General features: G+C 38.0%; 1 protein-coding gene across 1 annotated transcript in view; it reads left to right on the top strand.

Moving 5' to 3' along the window:
* LOC311304340 (hydroperoxide isomerase ALOXE3-like) overlaps positions 1-19,348 on the top strand; it is a 46,278-nt gene that overhangs the window by 14,052 nt on the left and 12,878 nt on the right. The window contains exons 4-13 of the mRNA XM_084431299.1: positions 841-922; positions 1,044-1,166; positions 3,997-4,094; positions 4,833-5,002; positions 5,115-5,258; positions 5,754-5,957; positions 6,547-6,633; positions 6,806-6,975; positions 7,305-7,426; positions 7,696-7,796. Of these exons, the coding sequence (XP_084287425.1) occupies positions 841-922; positions 1,044-1,166; positions 3,997-4,094; positions 4,833-5,002; positions 5,115-5,258; positions 5,754-5,957; positions 6,547-6,633; positions 6,806-6,975; positions 7,305-7,426; positions 7,696-7,796 (1,301 nt within the window). The remainder of the gene's footprint in view (positions 1-840; positions 923-1,043; positions 1,167-3,996; positions 4,095-4,832; positions 5,003-5,114; positions 5,259-5,753; positions 5,958-6,546; positions 6,634-6,805; positions 6,976-7,304; positions 7,427-7,695; positions 7,797-19,348) is intronic.

Here is a 19,348-nt window from a genome sequence, read left to right as displayed (position 1 = left end):
GGTCAATACAAACAGGTAGGGCAATGTGCCAAATCATACCCAGGCCACCGGGATTTCACTTTTCCCGGCTGCTCCCGATGGCCGGTCCGAGACTGCCTTATAATTTAGTACACGTAGACTATTAGCCTAATAATAAAAGTTATGGCACTTCGGGTGAAAAATGTCGTCCTGCGTTCCGTCTTTTAAACTTCTCCTCAAACGTGCATGCAGTGTAAATAAAGCAGTTAAATCAATGAAATGATAGTAAAGTTAGTCCACGGCCACACCCCCGTGCTAATGGTACCGCCCACACAAATTACAAGACGAAAAATGGAAAAATAGAAAATCGGTTAGATTTCATTTATTCAAATGTTTGTTTCTTAAGTCATAATTTAGCAAAAGTAAAATTGAAAAAGGGGAGAAAAAGGCAAATATCCATTGATAATGTACTGGAAAACAAACAAAAAAGAATGTCTGGTTTCAATTTTTCATTTTTTCATTTGCATTGTATGGTCTGAAAACTGAATTGTGAAGCGTTACACGGACCCGTATGTAGTTGTCATTCATGTGTTTTTTTTTTTTTACAAAGACATCTTTTTTTTATGTATCTCTGAAGACTGTGCTATATTAGCTATAGACTAATGCTACTATTAGCCTTTTTCAAATAAAGCACATTTGTAATCAAATTAAAGTGTCTAAGAAAAAAAAATGACATGGATGACAAGTCATTGTCCTATGGTCAAGAAACGATATATATACAAAATATAGCCTAGCCTACTTTAAAAAAAAAAAAAATTATGTTTTCGAATGCAAACATAAACAAATTTAGATTGTGAATTAATGTTGGCATTTGCATTTCAGCTTCACTTGTGTTCCTGGACGAGAACATAATAGCCCAAAGACAAAGGATGAGGGAGCTAGAGGAGCAACAAAAGCTATTTAGGTTGGTGGGCAGCAAGCCAATACAAGTCGGGTGTAACAGTGAAGTGTCTGTGTTATATTAAAATTAATTCAGAGAAATGAAATTCCTTCCGTTGAAATACAGCTGAATATTCTACCCCCAGGTGGCGTGTGTACGCTGAGGGCACGCCTCAAGTTATTGATTGCGACAATCCCCTCACTCTGCCGCCTGAAGTCCAATTCTCTTACACAAAGGAAAATGAGTTTTATTACACCGCAGGAACACAGTAAGTGACTAAGTCATCTTTTAACCCTCCTGTAGTGTTCATCTCTTTGTTACACACTGTTCAGTGTTCACATGTCTACTGGATCCAATATTGGGTTTTTAGAACAACACAACCATAAGAATGTAGGGAACCAACTGAACAGGTGTCGACTCTATTTTAATTGAAATTGCAAGCAATATAGACAGTAGGCCTATTCATGGTTAATCTTTGCCATATAGGCTTCCTCTTCCAGATCACAGTTGTTGGTAGAAGCAGCAGGTTCCCATCAGTGTAGTTTCACATGAGGGAGAAGATAGATTCTCGTGCTTAAAATATATCACTTTTGCAACTGTGTCTGAGTGTTGGTGTAGCTTCTCACACTGCACGGCATCTGTTTTTCATCAGATTAACAGTTTTTTACCATGTTTGCTTTTTCTCACCTACGATTTACACATTTCTGTTGCATCCAGGTTAAACGTGCGGATTCGGTAATGCGATAAATCGCGGTAATGGATATGCATGATATTGTTATCGCGGGCACTTCAAAATACCGTGAAAAATAATAGATCCGAATTTAGATTTTTAGAACGCGCATTAGCTTATTTTCCATCAACCGCTTAAACAAACGCTGCATATATGCTGTGCAAAACACGTGCGCACTCTGATTAGCTCTCGGGTTCTGTCCATTTTATTACGAAATTCAGACAATAAATACAGTTTTGGCGCTTTTAAATGTGACGTGACGGATCGCTGTAGCGCCTCAGTTCAAGTAAACCGATCATCTGTTACTTTTTATTTAAAGATACAGTACAACTTACCGAAAGGTATATATGCCTCATACATAATATCGATCAATCAGTGTTTTTCAGCCACGGAAAGAGGTCAATAAAACTGCAGGAGAACAATTGTCACATAACGTTACATTTACCTCAGGAAAAGCCATTTAATGACCAACACGTTAGTTGAAAAAATAGCTATAGAGAGGAGTATTTTGCTAAATATGTGCACTTAATTACATATTTATTATATGTTTACTTGTGTCATTACATAATTGTTATTATAATGAAAACAGCTTTATATTTAATTTGTTATTTTTAACCTTTAATAATAGCAGCTGACGTCGGTAGAGTTGTTCATACGTAAATTAACAAGGCTTCATTTTACAGTACAGTTGCACTTTACTTACTACGAGTAAATTGTAAAAACATCTGCAAGAACATACCCAGTATTTAAGATGTGCCATGACATTAGGGAAAACTGTTCCTGCGGGGTAGTTACCAGGTAAGTGTAAGGTAAATTATTTGATAAACCCTCTATAAATGGGTGTAGCAATGAACAACAACTATGTAAGACAAGGTAATTTATTGGAAACTACCGTCTTAATTTCAAGATAGTAATAAATAAACATGGACTGTTACCAACATAACCCTAGGATAACTACAAACCTAACTTGAATTGATGGGTAATACTGCAGGTGTTTCTAAAAATAGTCTGCCTACATTCTGAGGAAGTACACAGTTAAATCGGAGTTATTACCAAGCTAAACAGGTAACAAGTACACAGTACTTTGTTGAGTTGATATTTAACAGTGGTGTTTTTTTTCCCTGGTAGTTTCTCTGTAATTGCATACTAATCACCTTAAGTAATTACACACTAAAATACTATAATTTACCATATGCTTACCAGGTAAATACTAATTCGTTTGTAGTTTCTCTGCATTTACATACTTGTTACCTGTTGGTTAATTACCAATAACCAACTATAACTTACCATATATTTACCAGGTAAATACCTAGTAATTAGGGGACTGTAAAAGGAAGGGTTACTGCCTTTATTTGTTATAATTTTGATGATTATGGCTTACAGCTTGCGAAAACCATGAAATCGAAATCCCAGAAAATTAGAATATTACATGAAATCACACAGTAATTACACAGTGATACCATGGTCATTGAAGCAGGTTTTGGTTATTTTGGCAGTGTGGGCCGGTGCAAATCCTGCTGGAAAATGAAGGAAGCATGAAGTGCTCTGAACATGTCCTGGTAGACGGCTGCGTTGACTCTGGATTTAATAAAGCACAGTGGACCAAAGTCCTCTTTTCTGATGAGAGCAAATTTTGCATCTCATTTGGAAACCAAGGTCCCAGAGTCTGGAGGAAGAATGGAGAGGCACACAATCCAAGATGCTGGAAGTCCAGTGTGAAGTTTCCACAGTCTGTGTTGGTTTGGGGAGCCATGTCATCGGCTGGTGTTGGTCCACTGTGCTGTCCACTCAACGCAGCCGTCTACCAGGACATTTCCAGAGCACTTCATGCTTCCTTCAGCAGACAAGCTTTATGGAGACGCTTCCTTCATTTTCCAGCAGGATTTGCACCTGCCCACACTGCCAAAAGAACCAAAACCTGGTTCAATGACCATGGTATCACTGTGTAATTACTGTGTGATTTCATGTAATATTCTAATTTTCTGAGATTTTGATTTTGTGGTTTTCATAAGCTGTAAGCCATAATCATCAAAATTATAACAAATAAAGGCTTGAGATATCTCACTTTGCATGTAATGAGTCTATATAATATATTAGTTTCACCTGTCAAGTTGAATTCTTGAAATAAATCAACTTTTTGATGATATTCTAATTATATGACCAGCACCTGTATATTCAGTGTATTTTGCATGGAAGTGGATGGCATTCGCAAAATAGCTTTGTTTTCTCAAAGACAGTGATGATATAATATCTAATAGTAACTACAAAGATGCTCACAACTAAAGCTAGGATGGACCATAGGTAGTATATCAAGGTTAGTTACACTATTAATGTTTGCACTGTGTACCTGTGTATTCTGTGTGTGCAGGTTAGTTGCTCTGAAGCTAACTAGATATGCTGACTGCAGAAATTCATGGGAAAGCATCAGCAAACTGGACATTTGTGGAAACGGATCGAAAACAACTGGTACTCATCTTAAATGAATGAACTGTTCAAAATGACTGTATTGCAAATAAAGTACTGTCTGTACTGTAGCATCCCTTACTGAACATAAATATATGGGAATATACAGCAAAATATAATGCAATATATTACATAATAAATGTCCATATATGGGAAACTAGTGCTTATATTTTTCAATATAATGCAATATATGCATTGACCATGCATGGATATATAATAATACATATAAAATATTTATAAATGAAGACAAAGAAAGCATTACATGTAATATTCACAAGTCTCTTGTCTCTTGGCTGAATACTTTAGTACATGCAGGTGTGCTTGTGCTTTTGTTAACTAGCTTGAAAATATGAAACACTTATATATATATTTGTTTTTTTATTTTTTACATTATATTACATTCTATTTTTCTCTATATATGTGTATTTATGTTATATGAGTAATTAATAATATATCGGCAATATATTACACATGCAGTACCATATCTAATCACATATACATCTATATATTATGAAGTGTATTACTGAATATAAAGTTACATACATTATGATATATTAGTAAATATATTGTCACATATTTTTCAATATATAAAAAGTGGCAATTCATTATGTATTATTCAATACATTGTAATATATGAACACACTATATTATTGTTAAACCATTTAATATATTGATCATTCATATATGGGGAATATATTTTCGTTCCGTAAGGGATATGTTATGACACAGCATGCTTTGCAGAATACTGTCAGGAGAACTGGGATAAGGACGAGTTCTTTGGCTACCAGTTTCTGAATGGCCTCAATCCCATGATGATCCAGCGCTGCTCAACTCTGCCTGAGAATTTCCCCGTCACAGATGACATGGTCAAAGACTCACTAAGAGGGAGCAGCTTGGAGGAGGAGATGGAGGTACGCTACTTGCTCCTGGCAATGATTTGGAATGACTGGGTCTGGTTTGCTTTGGTTTTGTCTAATTTCCTGTGTTTCTTCATTCTTTGGTGTGATCTACCCCCATACCCAGAAAGGGAACATCTTCCTGTCTGACTATAAGATGTTGGACGGGCTGGTGGGAAATGTGGTCAATGACAAGCAGCAGTATCTCACGGCTCCCCTGGTCCTGCTGTACTGCAACCCTCATGGCATGATGCTCCCAATCGCCATTCAGGTGCGTATCTTGCACACTGTAAAAACCGTTACTTAGATTCAACTCAAAAAAATTAAGGCAACATTTTCCAACTACTTTTTGCAAGTTTAGTGAACTAACTGATATTTTGAGTAAGGACAACTTGGGAAATGCTCAACAAGCGATATCCCAGGGTGACATTGAAGTGCTTTGGCCCAAACAGAAGTACATGGTCAGTCTTTATTAAATTAAATACAGATGAATAAATCTTGAAAGATGAGGTAAATAACCAAATTATTACAAAGAAACAAAGAAAATGTGATATATAGGTAATGTACAACTGATGAGTAGGCAAACTTGTCTAAATGATTAAACATTAAATAAACCTTTTTTTAAGATGTCAATGTCTTTATAGAGTAATTATGACAGATGCTGTGGAAATCCTTTCTCATTTTCTTAAAAGAGAAAAATAATACTCAGATTCCCTCAGAAACCGTTTGTACCATTTTCATGTATGTTCAAACTTAATCTGCACAGTTAATGCAAAAGCCGAGCAAAGACAATCCCATCTTCCTCCCGACGGATTCAAAGGCTGACTGGATACTGGCCAAGATCTTCGTCCGAAACGCAGAGTTTGCCGTTCACGAGCTGGACTTTCACCTGCTGAGGACTCACCTGCTGGCGGAGGTGTTCACCGTGGCCACATGGCGCAATCTTCCCTCTCCACACCCTCTCCACAAGGTATTGAATCTGTCGCGCATGAGTTGGTTTGACGTGTAAACGGTGAGGGCTCATAGAACAACAGGGGCGTGTTCCAGACATACCACATCCACACAGAGAGAGAGAGAAAGAGAGAATGATAGACAGTTAAATAATGTATGTTACTTCTATAATCTTTGACGGCAGGGGAGTTTTTCAGCTGTAGTCTGTGGTCACAGCTGTCTATTTTACCTCAGAGATGTTGCTCACTTAAAAAGCCTGCCCTTCCTTATTTACCTTTGGAGAGCGGGGCTGATCTATAGCCTGTGGTCACAGACTACACAGAACATTAGGTACACAAGTAATGTCTTTCTCAAACCCATTCACCTCCCTCTAACAATTCTCTCAAAAAATAGAATCATTCTGTAAATAATGTAAAAATAACTGGAATGGAATTCAGGTAGTCACATACAAAAGCAGGCTTGCAGGTGCAGGTACACACACACGCAGGTGCAATAACGCACACACTCACAGACAAGAAATTAAAATTCATTCCTCATTCATATATTTTTATCTTCAAAGAATGTGAAGGCAGTGAATGCTAATCTCTTACATACTTTTGCTTCTGTAGCTCCTCTTTCCCCATATCCGATACACGCTCCAGATCAACATCATGGCCCGGAGTCAACTGATATCCAAGGATGGGTTCTTTACAACGGTATGCATATGTCATGGTTAAAGAGGCACTAAAGGTCTTCAATTATAATCCAATACACTTTTTGTTGAATTCAGTTCACTATCCTATGTTAGGGTTAGTTTACTTTGTTTATACAGTAGCCTTTAACCTAACTTATGTTATGTCTTCTCTCCATTAATGATACTACTCTTAGCATGCAGGAATAGGTGGAGAGTCATTGGAAAAGTTGCTGAAGCGTGCTACTGCCTCCCTGACCTACAGCGCCCTCTGTCTTCCTGATAACATCTCTGGGAGAGGCCTGAAGACTGTGCCCCAATACTACTACAGAGATGACGGGATGAGACTGTGGAATATCATCAACAAGTATGACTACCAGTGGAGTTTAGTCTAGTGTTTTATTGCTAGGCATTATGCTTTCTACTCTGTGTGTGTGTGTGTGTTACATAGTTCAGCCCTAAAAACTGGATGTACTAATACATCCTGGTGCAATTTCTGATTCATATTTCAACAAATACAGTGTCAGTTACACAGGTTCATGGGTTTAGTCAGTAAGCACATGCTGTACATGTACTGTGTTGTAAGTCGCTTTGAATAAATTCCTGCTTAAGAAATAAATGCAAAAGAAAATGTACAAAAAAAGTAAAGCTGTAAATATGTAAACCTGGAAACATCTGACTGTGGTTGCTTTACAGGTTTGTTGAGGGTCACTTGTCACACTACTATCAAAAAGATGAACACGTACAGAAGGACACAGAGCTGCAGCGCTGGATCAGTGAGATATTCACCAATGGCTTCCTGAGAAGTGATGCCTCAGGTCTGTTATCAATCCGTTATCAGGGCTGTTGCAGTTGAAGATGCTGCTAGTGTGATTTCAGTGTAATTCACTGTTTTATGGAAAATAATTGAACCAGGTCAATAGTCAAAACTAGTTTGAATTATGGCTCCACTTGCTATTTCTGTGCTAGTGTGTGTGTGTGTGTGTATGTGTGTGTGTGTGTGTGTGTGTGTGTGTGTGTGAGCGCGCATGTATAAACATCCTAAACTGAGTTCCTCACAGAAACAGCCTTTCATTCTTCTTCACAGGAATACCATCATCTTTTCAGACATTGAAAGAGCTTATCAAGTTTGTCACCATGGTGATCTTCACTGCATCAGCCCAGCATGCTGCTGTAAACAGTGGACAGGTCAGTTGGTACAAGTTAATTCAATTGAATGAATTCCAATCTCACAGAGCCATTAAAGCTGCAGTCCGTGTGTCCTAATCTCATACACTTTTCCTCAAATCCAGCGAATTGCTCCTCACATTCCTCGAGCTGTACATTCAGTGTCACGTGTTCATGTGTTTTGATTCATGTGTATAGTTCTGTTCTAGTGTTTTGCGGCCTGTGTGAGGTTAATGATATATTATTATCATTGGACTCCGGATCACATGTTGTTCTCTTATTGAATCTTTTAATTTCACACAACATGTTACTGGTCCTACTCATAAGAAAGGTCATACATTAGATCTTGTGTTATCATTTGGTATTTCTGTTTCAAACCTGGAAGTTTCAGATGTGGGCATTTCTGACCATTATTCAGTGGTATTCGATGCTGTTTGTTCTTATATCCATCCAATCTCTTCTCAGCCTTTACATTATACTAGGTCCATTAATTCTACAACTGCAAAACTTTTTTCAGAATTGTATTTATCGCATGTTACAGACAAAGCCTTTGGAGAGGACATTGAAGTGCAGGTTGAGGTTTTTACGAAGTCATGTACTTCTGCTTTAGATTGTGTTGCCCCTCTTAAATTAAAGAAACACAAGGGAACCTCTCAACCTTGACTAAATAATGTAACTCGCACTCTTAGACAAGAATGTAGAAAAGCTGAACGGAAGTGGAAGAGAGATAAACTTCAAGTTTCCTCTGAGATATTAAAAAAATTCTTTGGCTAACTATCAGAAAGTAGTAAAAGAGGAAAAAATGAAATTTTACTCTAAGGTAATTTCAGATAATGCAAATCGGCCTAAAGTACTTTTTGACACAATTGATTCTATTTTAAACCCCTCAAGGAAGGCTATGAGAGATGCCACACAAGAGACTTGTGAAGATTTTTTATTGTTTTTTACTCAAAAAATTTAGAAGATCAGAAGTGAAATAGTACCTGTACATTCCTGTTCATTAATTAATCCTGCGCTGTCTAATATTTTTTCTAACTTTGATCCAGTTTCTCCAGCGCAGCTGGCAGATATTGTCTCTAAAATGAACGGAGGTAGCTGCAGACTGGATGTTCTACCTACTCATCTTCTTAAAGATGTTTTTCCTACTGTGAGTTCTAGCCTAACAGCTATAATTAACAGTTCTTTAATGAACGGAGTGGTACCTAACAGTTTTAAACATGCAATTCTTCATCCCTTGTTAAAAAAACCTAACTTGGATCATACATTATATCACAACTATAGGCCAATTTCTAAATTGCCTGTTATTTCGAAAATTTTAGAGAAAGTGGTCTATTCACAGCTATATTCATATCTGAATACTTATAATATTTTAGATACATTCCAGTCAGGTTTTAGGACCTGTCATAGTACAGAATCGGCACTGCTCAAGGTTACTAATGATATATTATTATCATTGGACTCCGGATCACATGTTGTTCTGGTTTTATTGGATCTGAGCGCTGCCTTTGACACAATAGATCATGAAATTCTTCTTAATCGTCTGGAGTGTTGGGTTGGTGTGCAGGGTATAGCTCTTCAGTGGTTTGCTTCGTATTTAAAAGGTAGGACAGTTGCTGTGAATCTAGGAGACTTTTCTTCCACATTGGCCCCTTTAGTTTGTGGTGTCCCTCAGGGGTCGATTTTGGGACCGTTGCTGTTTTCGCTCTACATGCTTCCTTTAAGCAGTGTATTTCAAAAGTATAGCATTTCATATCATTGCTATGCAGACGATCTTCAATTCTACTTTCCTGTGAGGCTAGATAAAACCTGTTCGTTGGACAAAGCACAGGAATGTTACAGTGACATTAAACTCTGGCTATCTAGCAGCTTTCTCCAATTAAATGAGAGTAAAACTGAGGTTTTGATTGTAGGCTCTCCCGTCTCATCTAGCTTTCCTGATCATTTGGGTTCTTTATCCCTAAAGAATGTGAATCATGTAAAGAGTTTAGGGGTAATCATGGACTCATCACTTAACTTTAAGAAACAGATTGCTGCCGTTGTCAAAGGAAGCTTTTTTAACCTGAGATCAATTGCTAAAGTAAAGCATTTTTTATCCAGTAAGGATTTAGAAATTGTAGTTCATTCTTTTATTACATCTAAGCTTGATTACTGCAATTCTTTATATATCGGTCTCCCCCAGACTCTGCTTGTCCGCTTACAGCTAGTGCAGAATGCAGCGGCAAGGCTTTTAACGGGTGTGCGAAAGAGAGAACATATTACTCCGGTACTGCAATCCCTACATTGGCTTCCGGTCAAATTTAGGATTGATTTTAAAATTCTCTTGTTTGTTTACAAGGCATTGTCAGGCCTTGCCCCCCAGTACATCAGTGATCTTATAGTTCCTTACTCTCCTTTTAGAGTTCTCAGGTCCTCCGATCAACGACTTTTAAAGGTACCTCGCTGTAATTTAAAATCAAAAGGAGATCGTGCTTTTTCCGTGGTAGGTCCCAAACTCTGGAATAGTCTCCCATTCCATGTGAGGTCAGCTCCATCGATTACAACTTTTAAGTCTTATTTAAAAACTTATTTATTTTCTTTAGCTTTTGAATAAAGTATGTTTGTTTTGTTGTATGGCTTTTATGTTATTATTTTGTAAAGCACTTTGGGGCAACGTCTGTTGTTTAAAAAAATGTGCTATAAGTTGCTTGCTTGCTTGCTGTGTGTTAAGCCGAGTGCACACTGTGGGATTTTGGCCACGATTTGGTCGTCTGAGACAAATTGATCAAATCCTAAAAGATTCCTCTGATCTTTGGCTAAATTCTGAAGTCTTTGACCATTAGTTTGACATGTTCACCGATAGCGATTAACCCTCTGGGGTACCAGATATCATAAAATATCATTATGATATCATAAAAGTTCACCGCGAAGGAGAGGCAGAACGCACACCCTGTTTATTTTCTTTATTTTACAAAAGCACAATAATTTGATTTGATTGTAAGTGGACACATACAAAAGTAGAAATATCACAGATTCTTTTTTTATATTTCGTTTTTCTGTATGACCATAAATGACGGAGTAATTTAAGTTTATAGTGCTACAATGTGAAGAAAATCCAGCAAAACGCGCCGGCGCGTTTGCCGACCTCAGAGGGTTAACAAACTACTTGTCTGGCCTTAACATTTTTATACAGAATTGTATCACTTCAGGGTAGATACGTGAAACCGAAATTATCCCAACAACGCTTTATCTGTAGAGTGGTAAAGGGATCCTTCACACGGGAGAGACTAGTTGGCACTTCAGCACTGCGTTGTCATCGGGTCCAAGCGAAGGTCCTTCATCAGATCTGGATACGGCCTGGATCCGGCAGGCTGCGGGAAAACCTCGGGATAAACAAAGACACTAAAATTAGCGTAGATGCCATTCTTCTCATGATGTTACGAGTACATCAGGATTTATGGAAAGTGTTCCCAGTTCTGGCTGACCTAATCTATGCAGCCTAACATTGAATTATAGAAGTCTATAATGTGTTATGTGAATGCTAGGTCAAAGAGATGTGTTTTTAGTAGGGCCGGGACTCGATTAAAAAAATTTATCTAATTAATTAATTAAATTAATCGAAATTAATCGCATTTTAATCGCATTTAAATATTTGACCTGAGAACAGTGAGAAGTAATTTTTTTCACATGGATTTATAGTATACCATTGAATAATGACTGAATACATAAAGCTTAAGCAAAAAAATATTGTTTATTTTTGTTCAACCAAGTCTAGCAGACCAGTGCAATTTTTGCCATTAAGTGTAGCAATAGCATATTTAGAAACAATTTACAAATAGTACATTTCAGAAATTCAGGTAGCTTATAGGTGCTGGAACCTTCTGTAAACTGTTTTTTTTTAAAGTAAAACACAATACTGTCAAGTACATTCAGAACATTGGAAACCCTGACTATTAGAAAACATCTTTCTGTTGCTTCAGAGGCCATAACATACTAAGTCCAACTCTCAATAACCTTGGCCAAAACAATAAAGAGTTAAACATAAAGTGCCAGTTGCACCAGCAAAATAATACATAGTTCAACATAGTGTATCATTTAAAATAAAATTAAAAAAAAGCGCCAGTGATTGACCTCAGTCCCCATTCTTCCAATATCCTGATGAAAAATAAATCTCTCTGTTGCTTAGACCACTGTTTGATCAACATTTCAGTAACAACAACCCCGTTGGCCTCAGGATACCTCTATGACTATTTCTTACACTTTTCTTTCAGCCAGTTGCTGAGACAAAGTAGCTTGTTCACATTTTCAGAGCTCAATGCTGCCCTTTTCTTTTGAACTACGTTACCTGCCAGTGAGAAAAGTCTCTCGCAAGGGACAGAAGTGGCAGGGCTGCCCAGATACTTGCGGGCCAGGGCAGAAAGCTGTGGATGGGCTCCCTCATGAGTGGACCACCACTGCAGTGGGCAGTCTGTCTCACTGATGGTGGGCTCTGCCCTGTAGCGGGCCAGAGCCCCGTTGGGACCCGCTTCATCCTCTGATTCAGAGTCTGAATTAAACAGCAGGAGGCTCCTCTTCCTTGCTGGCTCCTCTGTGGGTTCTGGAGTGGCTCTGTTTGGTTCTATTCGCAGCAGTGCCTCAATGCTGGTCCACACCCCTCCTCGCTCTCCTCTTGGTAGACACTTTAGGTCCTTAGAATCAGAATCAGAATCAGGTTTATTGTCACATCACAGATTTAGTCACATCACAGATTTACAGAGTAAAAAGATGGGTGAAATTCATTTTCATACATGGTTCCCATAGAAAGAAAAGGGGGGAGGAGGGGGGAGAAGGGGGGGGGGGGGCAGGGGAAAGGGGGTCAAAAAGAAAGAGAAAAGAAAAACAAAGAAGACCATTACACATGTTACCTTAAAGCGTGGGTCGAGTGCTGTAGCCACCCTGAGCCATCCATGGTTGAGTGTATCTTGGCGTTGAGACAGGTCCTTTTTAAAGTCACCCTTGAACCTCACCACATAGGCTGGGTCATCATCTGAGACCTCCATGGTGTGGGCCAGGTGGCGGAGAGCAGGTAACACAACAGAGCACGAGACATAAGTCTCACCCCCAAGGAGCTCAGTCACATATCTGCAGAGGATAGTTTAGGAAAGTGATTAATTATTGTGCCAATTAATAGTGGATTAAAAACAGTAGCAACTTTATACTATAGTCATAGTGATATTGATATTCAGTACAATACATTTAAAAACAATTGGTGGGTGTTTACCTGCATGGTTTAAGGAGGGTCTCGAGCCTCTGCAGTCTGTCCCACTCTGCTGTAGTTAACATGGTGAGATTGTGCTTCTGTTTGGCTAGAGTATTCTTCACAGCCTCTTGGTTCTGCAGCAGACGAGAGATCATAAACAGTGTCGAATTCCACCTTGTGGAAACATCCTGTATCAGTGGCTCTTTGTCTTCTTGTAGTTGTGTTTGCTCCTTGTGCAGTTCCTCTGTGTTTGAGGGGCTATGTTTAAAATGCCCCACTATTTTACGGCATCTTGCCAATGTGGCTGTGAACCCGCTGCCAGCAAGGCAAACTGTGATGGTCCTCTGCAACACGTGAGCAATACACGGCATGTGCTGGAATGTGAGCTGTCTCATTGCAGCGATCATGGTTCGGGCACTGTCTGTTCCGATTGTGGTGACATTTGTGTGATTTCCCAGGCCTCTGCCACAGAATCAAAATCTCCTGCCACGTTTTCAGCAAAGTGCCTAGTGGTGGTCTTCTGGATAGTTAAGGCAAATGAGTGAAGACGCCACTTGACGTCAATAAAATGTGCCGTCACACCGAAGTAATTTGAATTGCTTACCGAGGTCCAATGATCCCCAGTCAGGGCAACAAACTTGGCTTTCTCCAATAAATTCTCTTTATCTTCCTTTTCATCGTCATAAAGCTGCTGGACTCTTTTTGTCACTGTCTTTCTGGATGGCAGCTCGTATGTTGTGTCAGACGACGCAATCTGTAGTACATTTTGCAGGCCCTTATCTTCTACCACTCCAAGTGGTCTACAGTCGAGTGCAATCCAGTGAGCCAGGCCGTTGGTTATTTTTTCAGAAGTGGACTTAGTTACCCTGGTCCTTAAACCAGTCATCTGGTGGAGTGTGGGTTGGGTGTGGGTAACGTTACTCGGGGTCGGGCTAACGTCCACGCTAGCTGCTATATGTTTTGCGTTGAGGTGATACTTGAGGCTCGATGTGCTGCGGTGATATGCGAATTCCTTGTGGCATAGCTTGCACACAACCATGCTCTTATCGACGCTTCCATCCGTTCGTTTTTTATAACAAAATTTCCCCTCCAAGGGGCCAACCAAAGCGGTCTCGTCTGCTTCTTCGTTCATGTTCACTGTGGTTTGTTGTTGTCTGAAGTCATGAACGCTAGTTGGTGCTCCAGTATAATCGGTCCGCCGAAACTCATCCAGTGAGAAACGTTCCGCGGTGCAAAAATAAGTTATTAAAAATGCGGAATTTTTTTTGTGTAATTAATTAATCTTAATTAACGCGTTATTTTTTGTGTAATTAATTAATCTCAATTAACGCGTTAAAGTCCCGGCCCTAGTTTTTAGTCTAGATTTGAACTGACAGAGTGTGTTTGGTTCCCGGACAATGGTAGGAAGACTGTTCCAAAGTTTTGGTGCTAAATAGGAGAAGGATCTACCGCCAGCAGTCGATTTTGATATTCTAGGTATTATCAACTGGCCGGAATTTTGAGATTGCAATAGACGTGAAGGACTATAATGCGTTAAGACCTCGCTCAAGTACTGCGGAGCTAAACCGTTTAGTGCTTTGTAAGTAATCAGCAATATTTAAAAATGTATACAATGTTTAATAGGGAGCCAATGCAGTGTTGACAGAACTGGGCTAATATGGTCATACTTCCTGGTTCTGGTAAGAACTCGAGCTGCTGCGTTTTGAACTAGCTGTAGTTTGTTTATTAAGCATGCAGGGCAACCACCCAGTAGAGCATTACAATAATCTAGCCTTGAGGTCATGAACGCATTAACTAATTGTTCCGCATTTGTAAATGAGAGCATATTGCGTAATTTAGGATGGAAATATTTTTAAGATGGAAAAATGCGGTTTTACAGATACTAGACACGTGACTTTCAAATGAAAGATTGGTATCAAAGAGCACACCCAGGTTCCTAACCGACGACGAAGACTTAGTCGAGTGTTAGACAGTATTCTAGATTATTACTTGTGGATGTTTTTTGACCAATAATTAGAATCTCTGTTTTTTCAGAATTTAGGAGTAGGAAATTACGAGTCATCCAATTTTTTATATCAGCAATGCATTCCGTTAATTTTGTGAATTGATAAGTTTCGTTAGGTTTTGAAGAAATATAGAGCTGACTATCGTCGGCATAACAGTGAAAGCTAATTCCATGTTTCCTAATGATATCTCCTAATGGTAGCATGTACAGCAGGGATGGGCAACTCCGGTCCTGGAGGGCCACTGTCCGGCAGAGTTTAGCTTCAGCCCTGATAAAAACTCACCTGCCTGTATCTATCTAGTAAACATTGATTGCCTTGTTCAGGTGTGTTTAATTGTGGTTGGAGCTAAACTCTGCAGGACAGTGGCCCTCCAGGACTGAAGTTGCCCATCCCTGATGTACAGAGTGAACAGCAGCGGTCCTAGTACTGAGCCTTGTGGTACGCCATACTGAACTTTTGATCAATAAGACATCTCTTCATTTACTGCTACAAACTGATAACGGTCAGATAAGGATGATTTAAACCATGCTAGTGCAATTCCACCAATGCCAACATAATGTTCGAGTCTATTTAAAAGAATGTTGTTGTCAATAGAGTCAAATGCAGCACAAAGATCGAGTAACACTCATAGAGAGAGACAACCACGATCGGATGATAAGAGCAAATCATTTGTTACTCTAACGAGAGCAGTCTCAGTACTATGGTACGGTCTAAATCCTGACTGGAAATCCTCGCAGATATCATTTCTTTCTAGAAAGGAACATAGCTGTGAAAATACTGCTTTTTCTAGTATCTTTGACAGAAAAGGCAAATTCGAGATCGGCCTGTAGTTGACTAATTTAGTATGATCAAGTTGCGTTTTTTTAACAAGCGGTTTAATCATAGCCAGCTTAAAGGTTTTTGGTACGTATCCTAGTGACAAAGATGAATTAATGATATTAAGAAGAGGATCTGTGACCTCTGGAAGCATCGCTTTCAGTAGCTTAGTCGGTATAGGGTCTAACATACATGTTGTCGATTTAGATGATTTAACGAGTTTAGTAAATTCTTCCTCTCCTATAGCAATAAATGAATCAAATGTTTCCTCAGGGAGACTACAATGCACTGCCTGATGCGATACTGTGGTAGACGGTTGCATAGTTATAATGTTGTCCCTGATATTATCAATCTTATAAGTCAAGAAGTTCATAAAGTCATTACTTCTGTGCTGCTTGGAAACTTCTGGGTTTGAAGCTTTCTTTTTCATTAGTTTAGCCACTGTTTCAAATAAATACCTAGGATTATGTTTATTTTCTTCTAATAGGGTTGAAAAATAAGCAGATCTATCAGCTTTTAAAGCCTCTCTGTATGCAATCGAGCTCTCCTTCCATGAAACGCGAAATACCTCTAGTTTTGTTTTCTTCCAGTTGCGCTCCATTTTTCTGGCTGCTCTCTTAAGGGCCGAGTGTGCTTGTTGTACCATGGCGTTGGACTATTTTCTTTTTCCTCTGGGGTCTAAAGTGTTTTTGGGGTCCTTGAGATGTTTTGACATGCCCTTACATTTGTGTTTTTTTCATTTGCTTATAAACATATTAATGGTAAAGGTGTAATTACACTCTATTTAGCACAAACAGGGCTATCATAATATGTGAGCAACATGTATGTACATGTTTGTATTTTTGAGAGAATAATGTTTATGCATGGTTATTAAATAAAATAAAAATGAAAGTTTCTGAAATAAGACCACAAAACACATACTAAATGTGTGTCCATGATACTTTTGACTAATGGATTTTGTCGCCTAGAGTTTTTGCTTCAAAATGATCTGAAAATCATCCTGCCTAATCATTCACGTATAACAATACATTGATTTAAATTTTGTAAGACACTTTTTGTTAGAAAAGGCAATATGCGTGTGGGCGTGAATGATCATGAATAATGCTCTGATTCACACCTGAGAAGACAATGACCTGCATAATGAGCCTTTCAGTCATGTATGTCTCTGAGAGGGAACTAAAGAATGAGAGGACAATTCTTTTATATATATATTAGTGGTGGGCATAGATAAATTTTTTTAATCTAGATTAATCTCACTGTAATCTTGAAATTAATCTAGATTAATCTAGATTAAAATGGCTCATTTGAATTCTGCCGAAGGCATTCAGAATATGTGTGCTACCCAAATAATGACTAAAGGGCACATGTTTCTTAAATACAAAGTGACATTTAAAAGAACTTGTGAAGAAATGCCAGAGATTTTTTTATTATTATTATTAAACTAACATAATAAAGTATGAATTATTATTTTTATTTTTTTTACTTTGAGCAATGATGGAGCTATAATAGACTCTTCTTATGAGCAAATAAAACAAAACAGCTCCTTGGAAAAATTAAACGTAGCCTAATATTGTAGTAGTTATAAACAAAGGTCTATTTTTAGTTCAGATTAACATTTGAGGGCAGCAATATTATTCATAATGTCATATGAATAATGGATAGTTCATTCATGGCACAATGTTTCTTCCTGGCTTCCACGCACTGTTTGATCCGTTAATAACGGAGAAATGCGAATGTTTCTCACTAGATCTCGCAGCAATGTTATTACTTCTGTGGCGAATTAAAATGCTTTCTTTACTGGATCTCTTAGCGCTGTGTAGTTACAGTGTCGCATGATCACGATTGCGCTGCTTTGGTCCAAACTGATAAACAACGGTCTGTCAACCACACAATAAGGAGTAGCTCAGTTTCGTTCCGCTTACATTACGTTTGCCATTTGATGTCGGACAATGTTGTGGTCGCACCAGCGTCTCTTACATTATGAGCGCGCTTGCCACGCGCAACGCGCCTACATTTGAAATAAAGAAATTTTGGTCGGCAGGAAAAATGCTCCAACAAACCGTTCGGTTTGAAAATACGTACCGAACACTGAACCGAATTCGGCTAGGTGTACATCCGCGCTAAAATATCAAGGTGAAAGTCATCATAGCTTGCGTAGTATAGACTCAGCTCCCAACCCAACTTTGAGAATAGATTAACGGATATTAATATATATATATATATATAGATATTAATATATATATATATATATATATATATATATATATATATATATTTATATATATATACACACACACTGTATATAACAATAAAATCCAAATATAAATGAAAGTCAAAAGCACAATTTTAGTACATGTCATACCTGGAATAGCCTACCTATATGGGCCATTCTACAGAATTGGTTCAAAGTTAGAGTTGGAAACATCTTGAATTTTTTTTATTTTTCCACAAATTTTGTTTGCATGCAAATTGTATAATATCCAAGGAAAACGTTTCTAGTAATTGTGCAGTTAATTCTCATACTGTATTTTCTGAGAGTTATAAGGCCTGATAAGTTATAAGGTGTATATATATATATCCTCTCCCCAAATGTGTCACTAATAAAAAACAATAAATAATTTAATGAGAAGGCTTATATTGACCTATTAAGATTTTGTTTACATCTACCTTGTAAATATATTTATTGCTATTTTATTAAATAGTTTTCACATGTAAATCAACAACAAGTGTAATCTTTCTTTTTAAAAAATATTAATTTTATCATATGTATGTCAAAGTTAAGGATTCATTAGTTTGAATATAGCCTACATTGGAACAAACACTATAACACCTTAGTTGATGACTTAATTTGTGACAAAACATAATATATATTTAACATATGAGCAGAAATTGACGCAGAAAAGCTTATTTGATGTGGCAGTAGTCTATTTTACAGTAAAAACTTTATAATCCATCCAAAATATTCGTCTGTAATATCGTTTGTATGATATATTAGGGCATACATGTTAATTTGCAGTTTAATACATTGCTTATACAAAGACATTTTATTTCAACATATTTCAGTCGATTTTTACTCATCTCAATATAGCAGTTTGGTAAAAGCTAAACTAGTAACGTTAGATGTGTTCATGTGAAAACAACATATTTACTAATGTAAGTGCCTATAAACAACCACGCGCATTTGTGCCGTTCATTCACACACAGACACGCGATTCATATTTAAACTGTCTTTTTGCGGTTCACAGACACTATTCCATATCGCGATTAGAACAAAGCACTTAAGAATAAAGCACTTACTATTCACAATCTGCAGCTGGATCCGTTGCTCCTCAAAGTGAAACTAAACCAGCACTTGAGGTAAATTTCCCAGGATTATTCCTCACAGCCTCGCAAGACGACATAGTAGCTTACATTAATCTGATTAAACTCTGTGTTTTATCCATCTGATGTGGGCGTTCACTGTTTTGCATGTATTGCCTCAGATAATTTGCGTTTGAATAGCACGCGCTCTCCGTAGGCGTGTCACATTAACAGAA

The sequence above is a fragment of the Rutilus rutilus genome (assembly GCF_951802725.1).
Source record: "Rutilus rutilus genome assembly, chromosome: 14".
NCBI classification, from domain to species: Eukaryota; Metazoa; Chordata; class Actinopteri; order Cypriniformes; family Leuciscidae; genus Rutilus; species Rutilus rutilus.
This window is presented reverse-complemented; position numbering and strand designations above follow the sequence as displayed.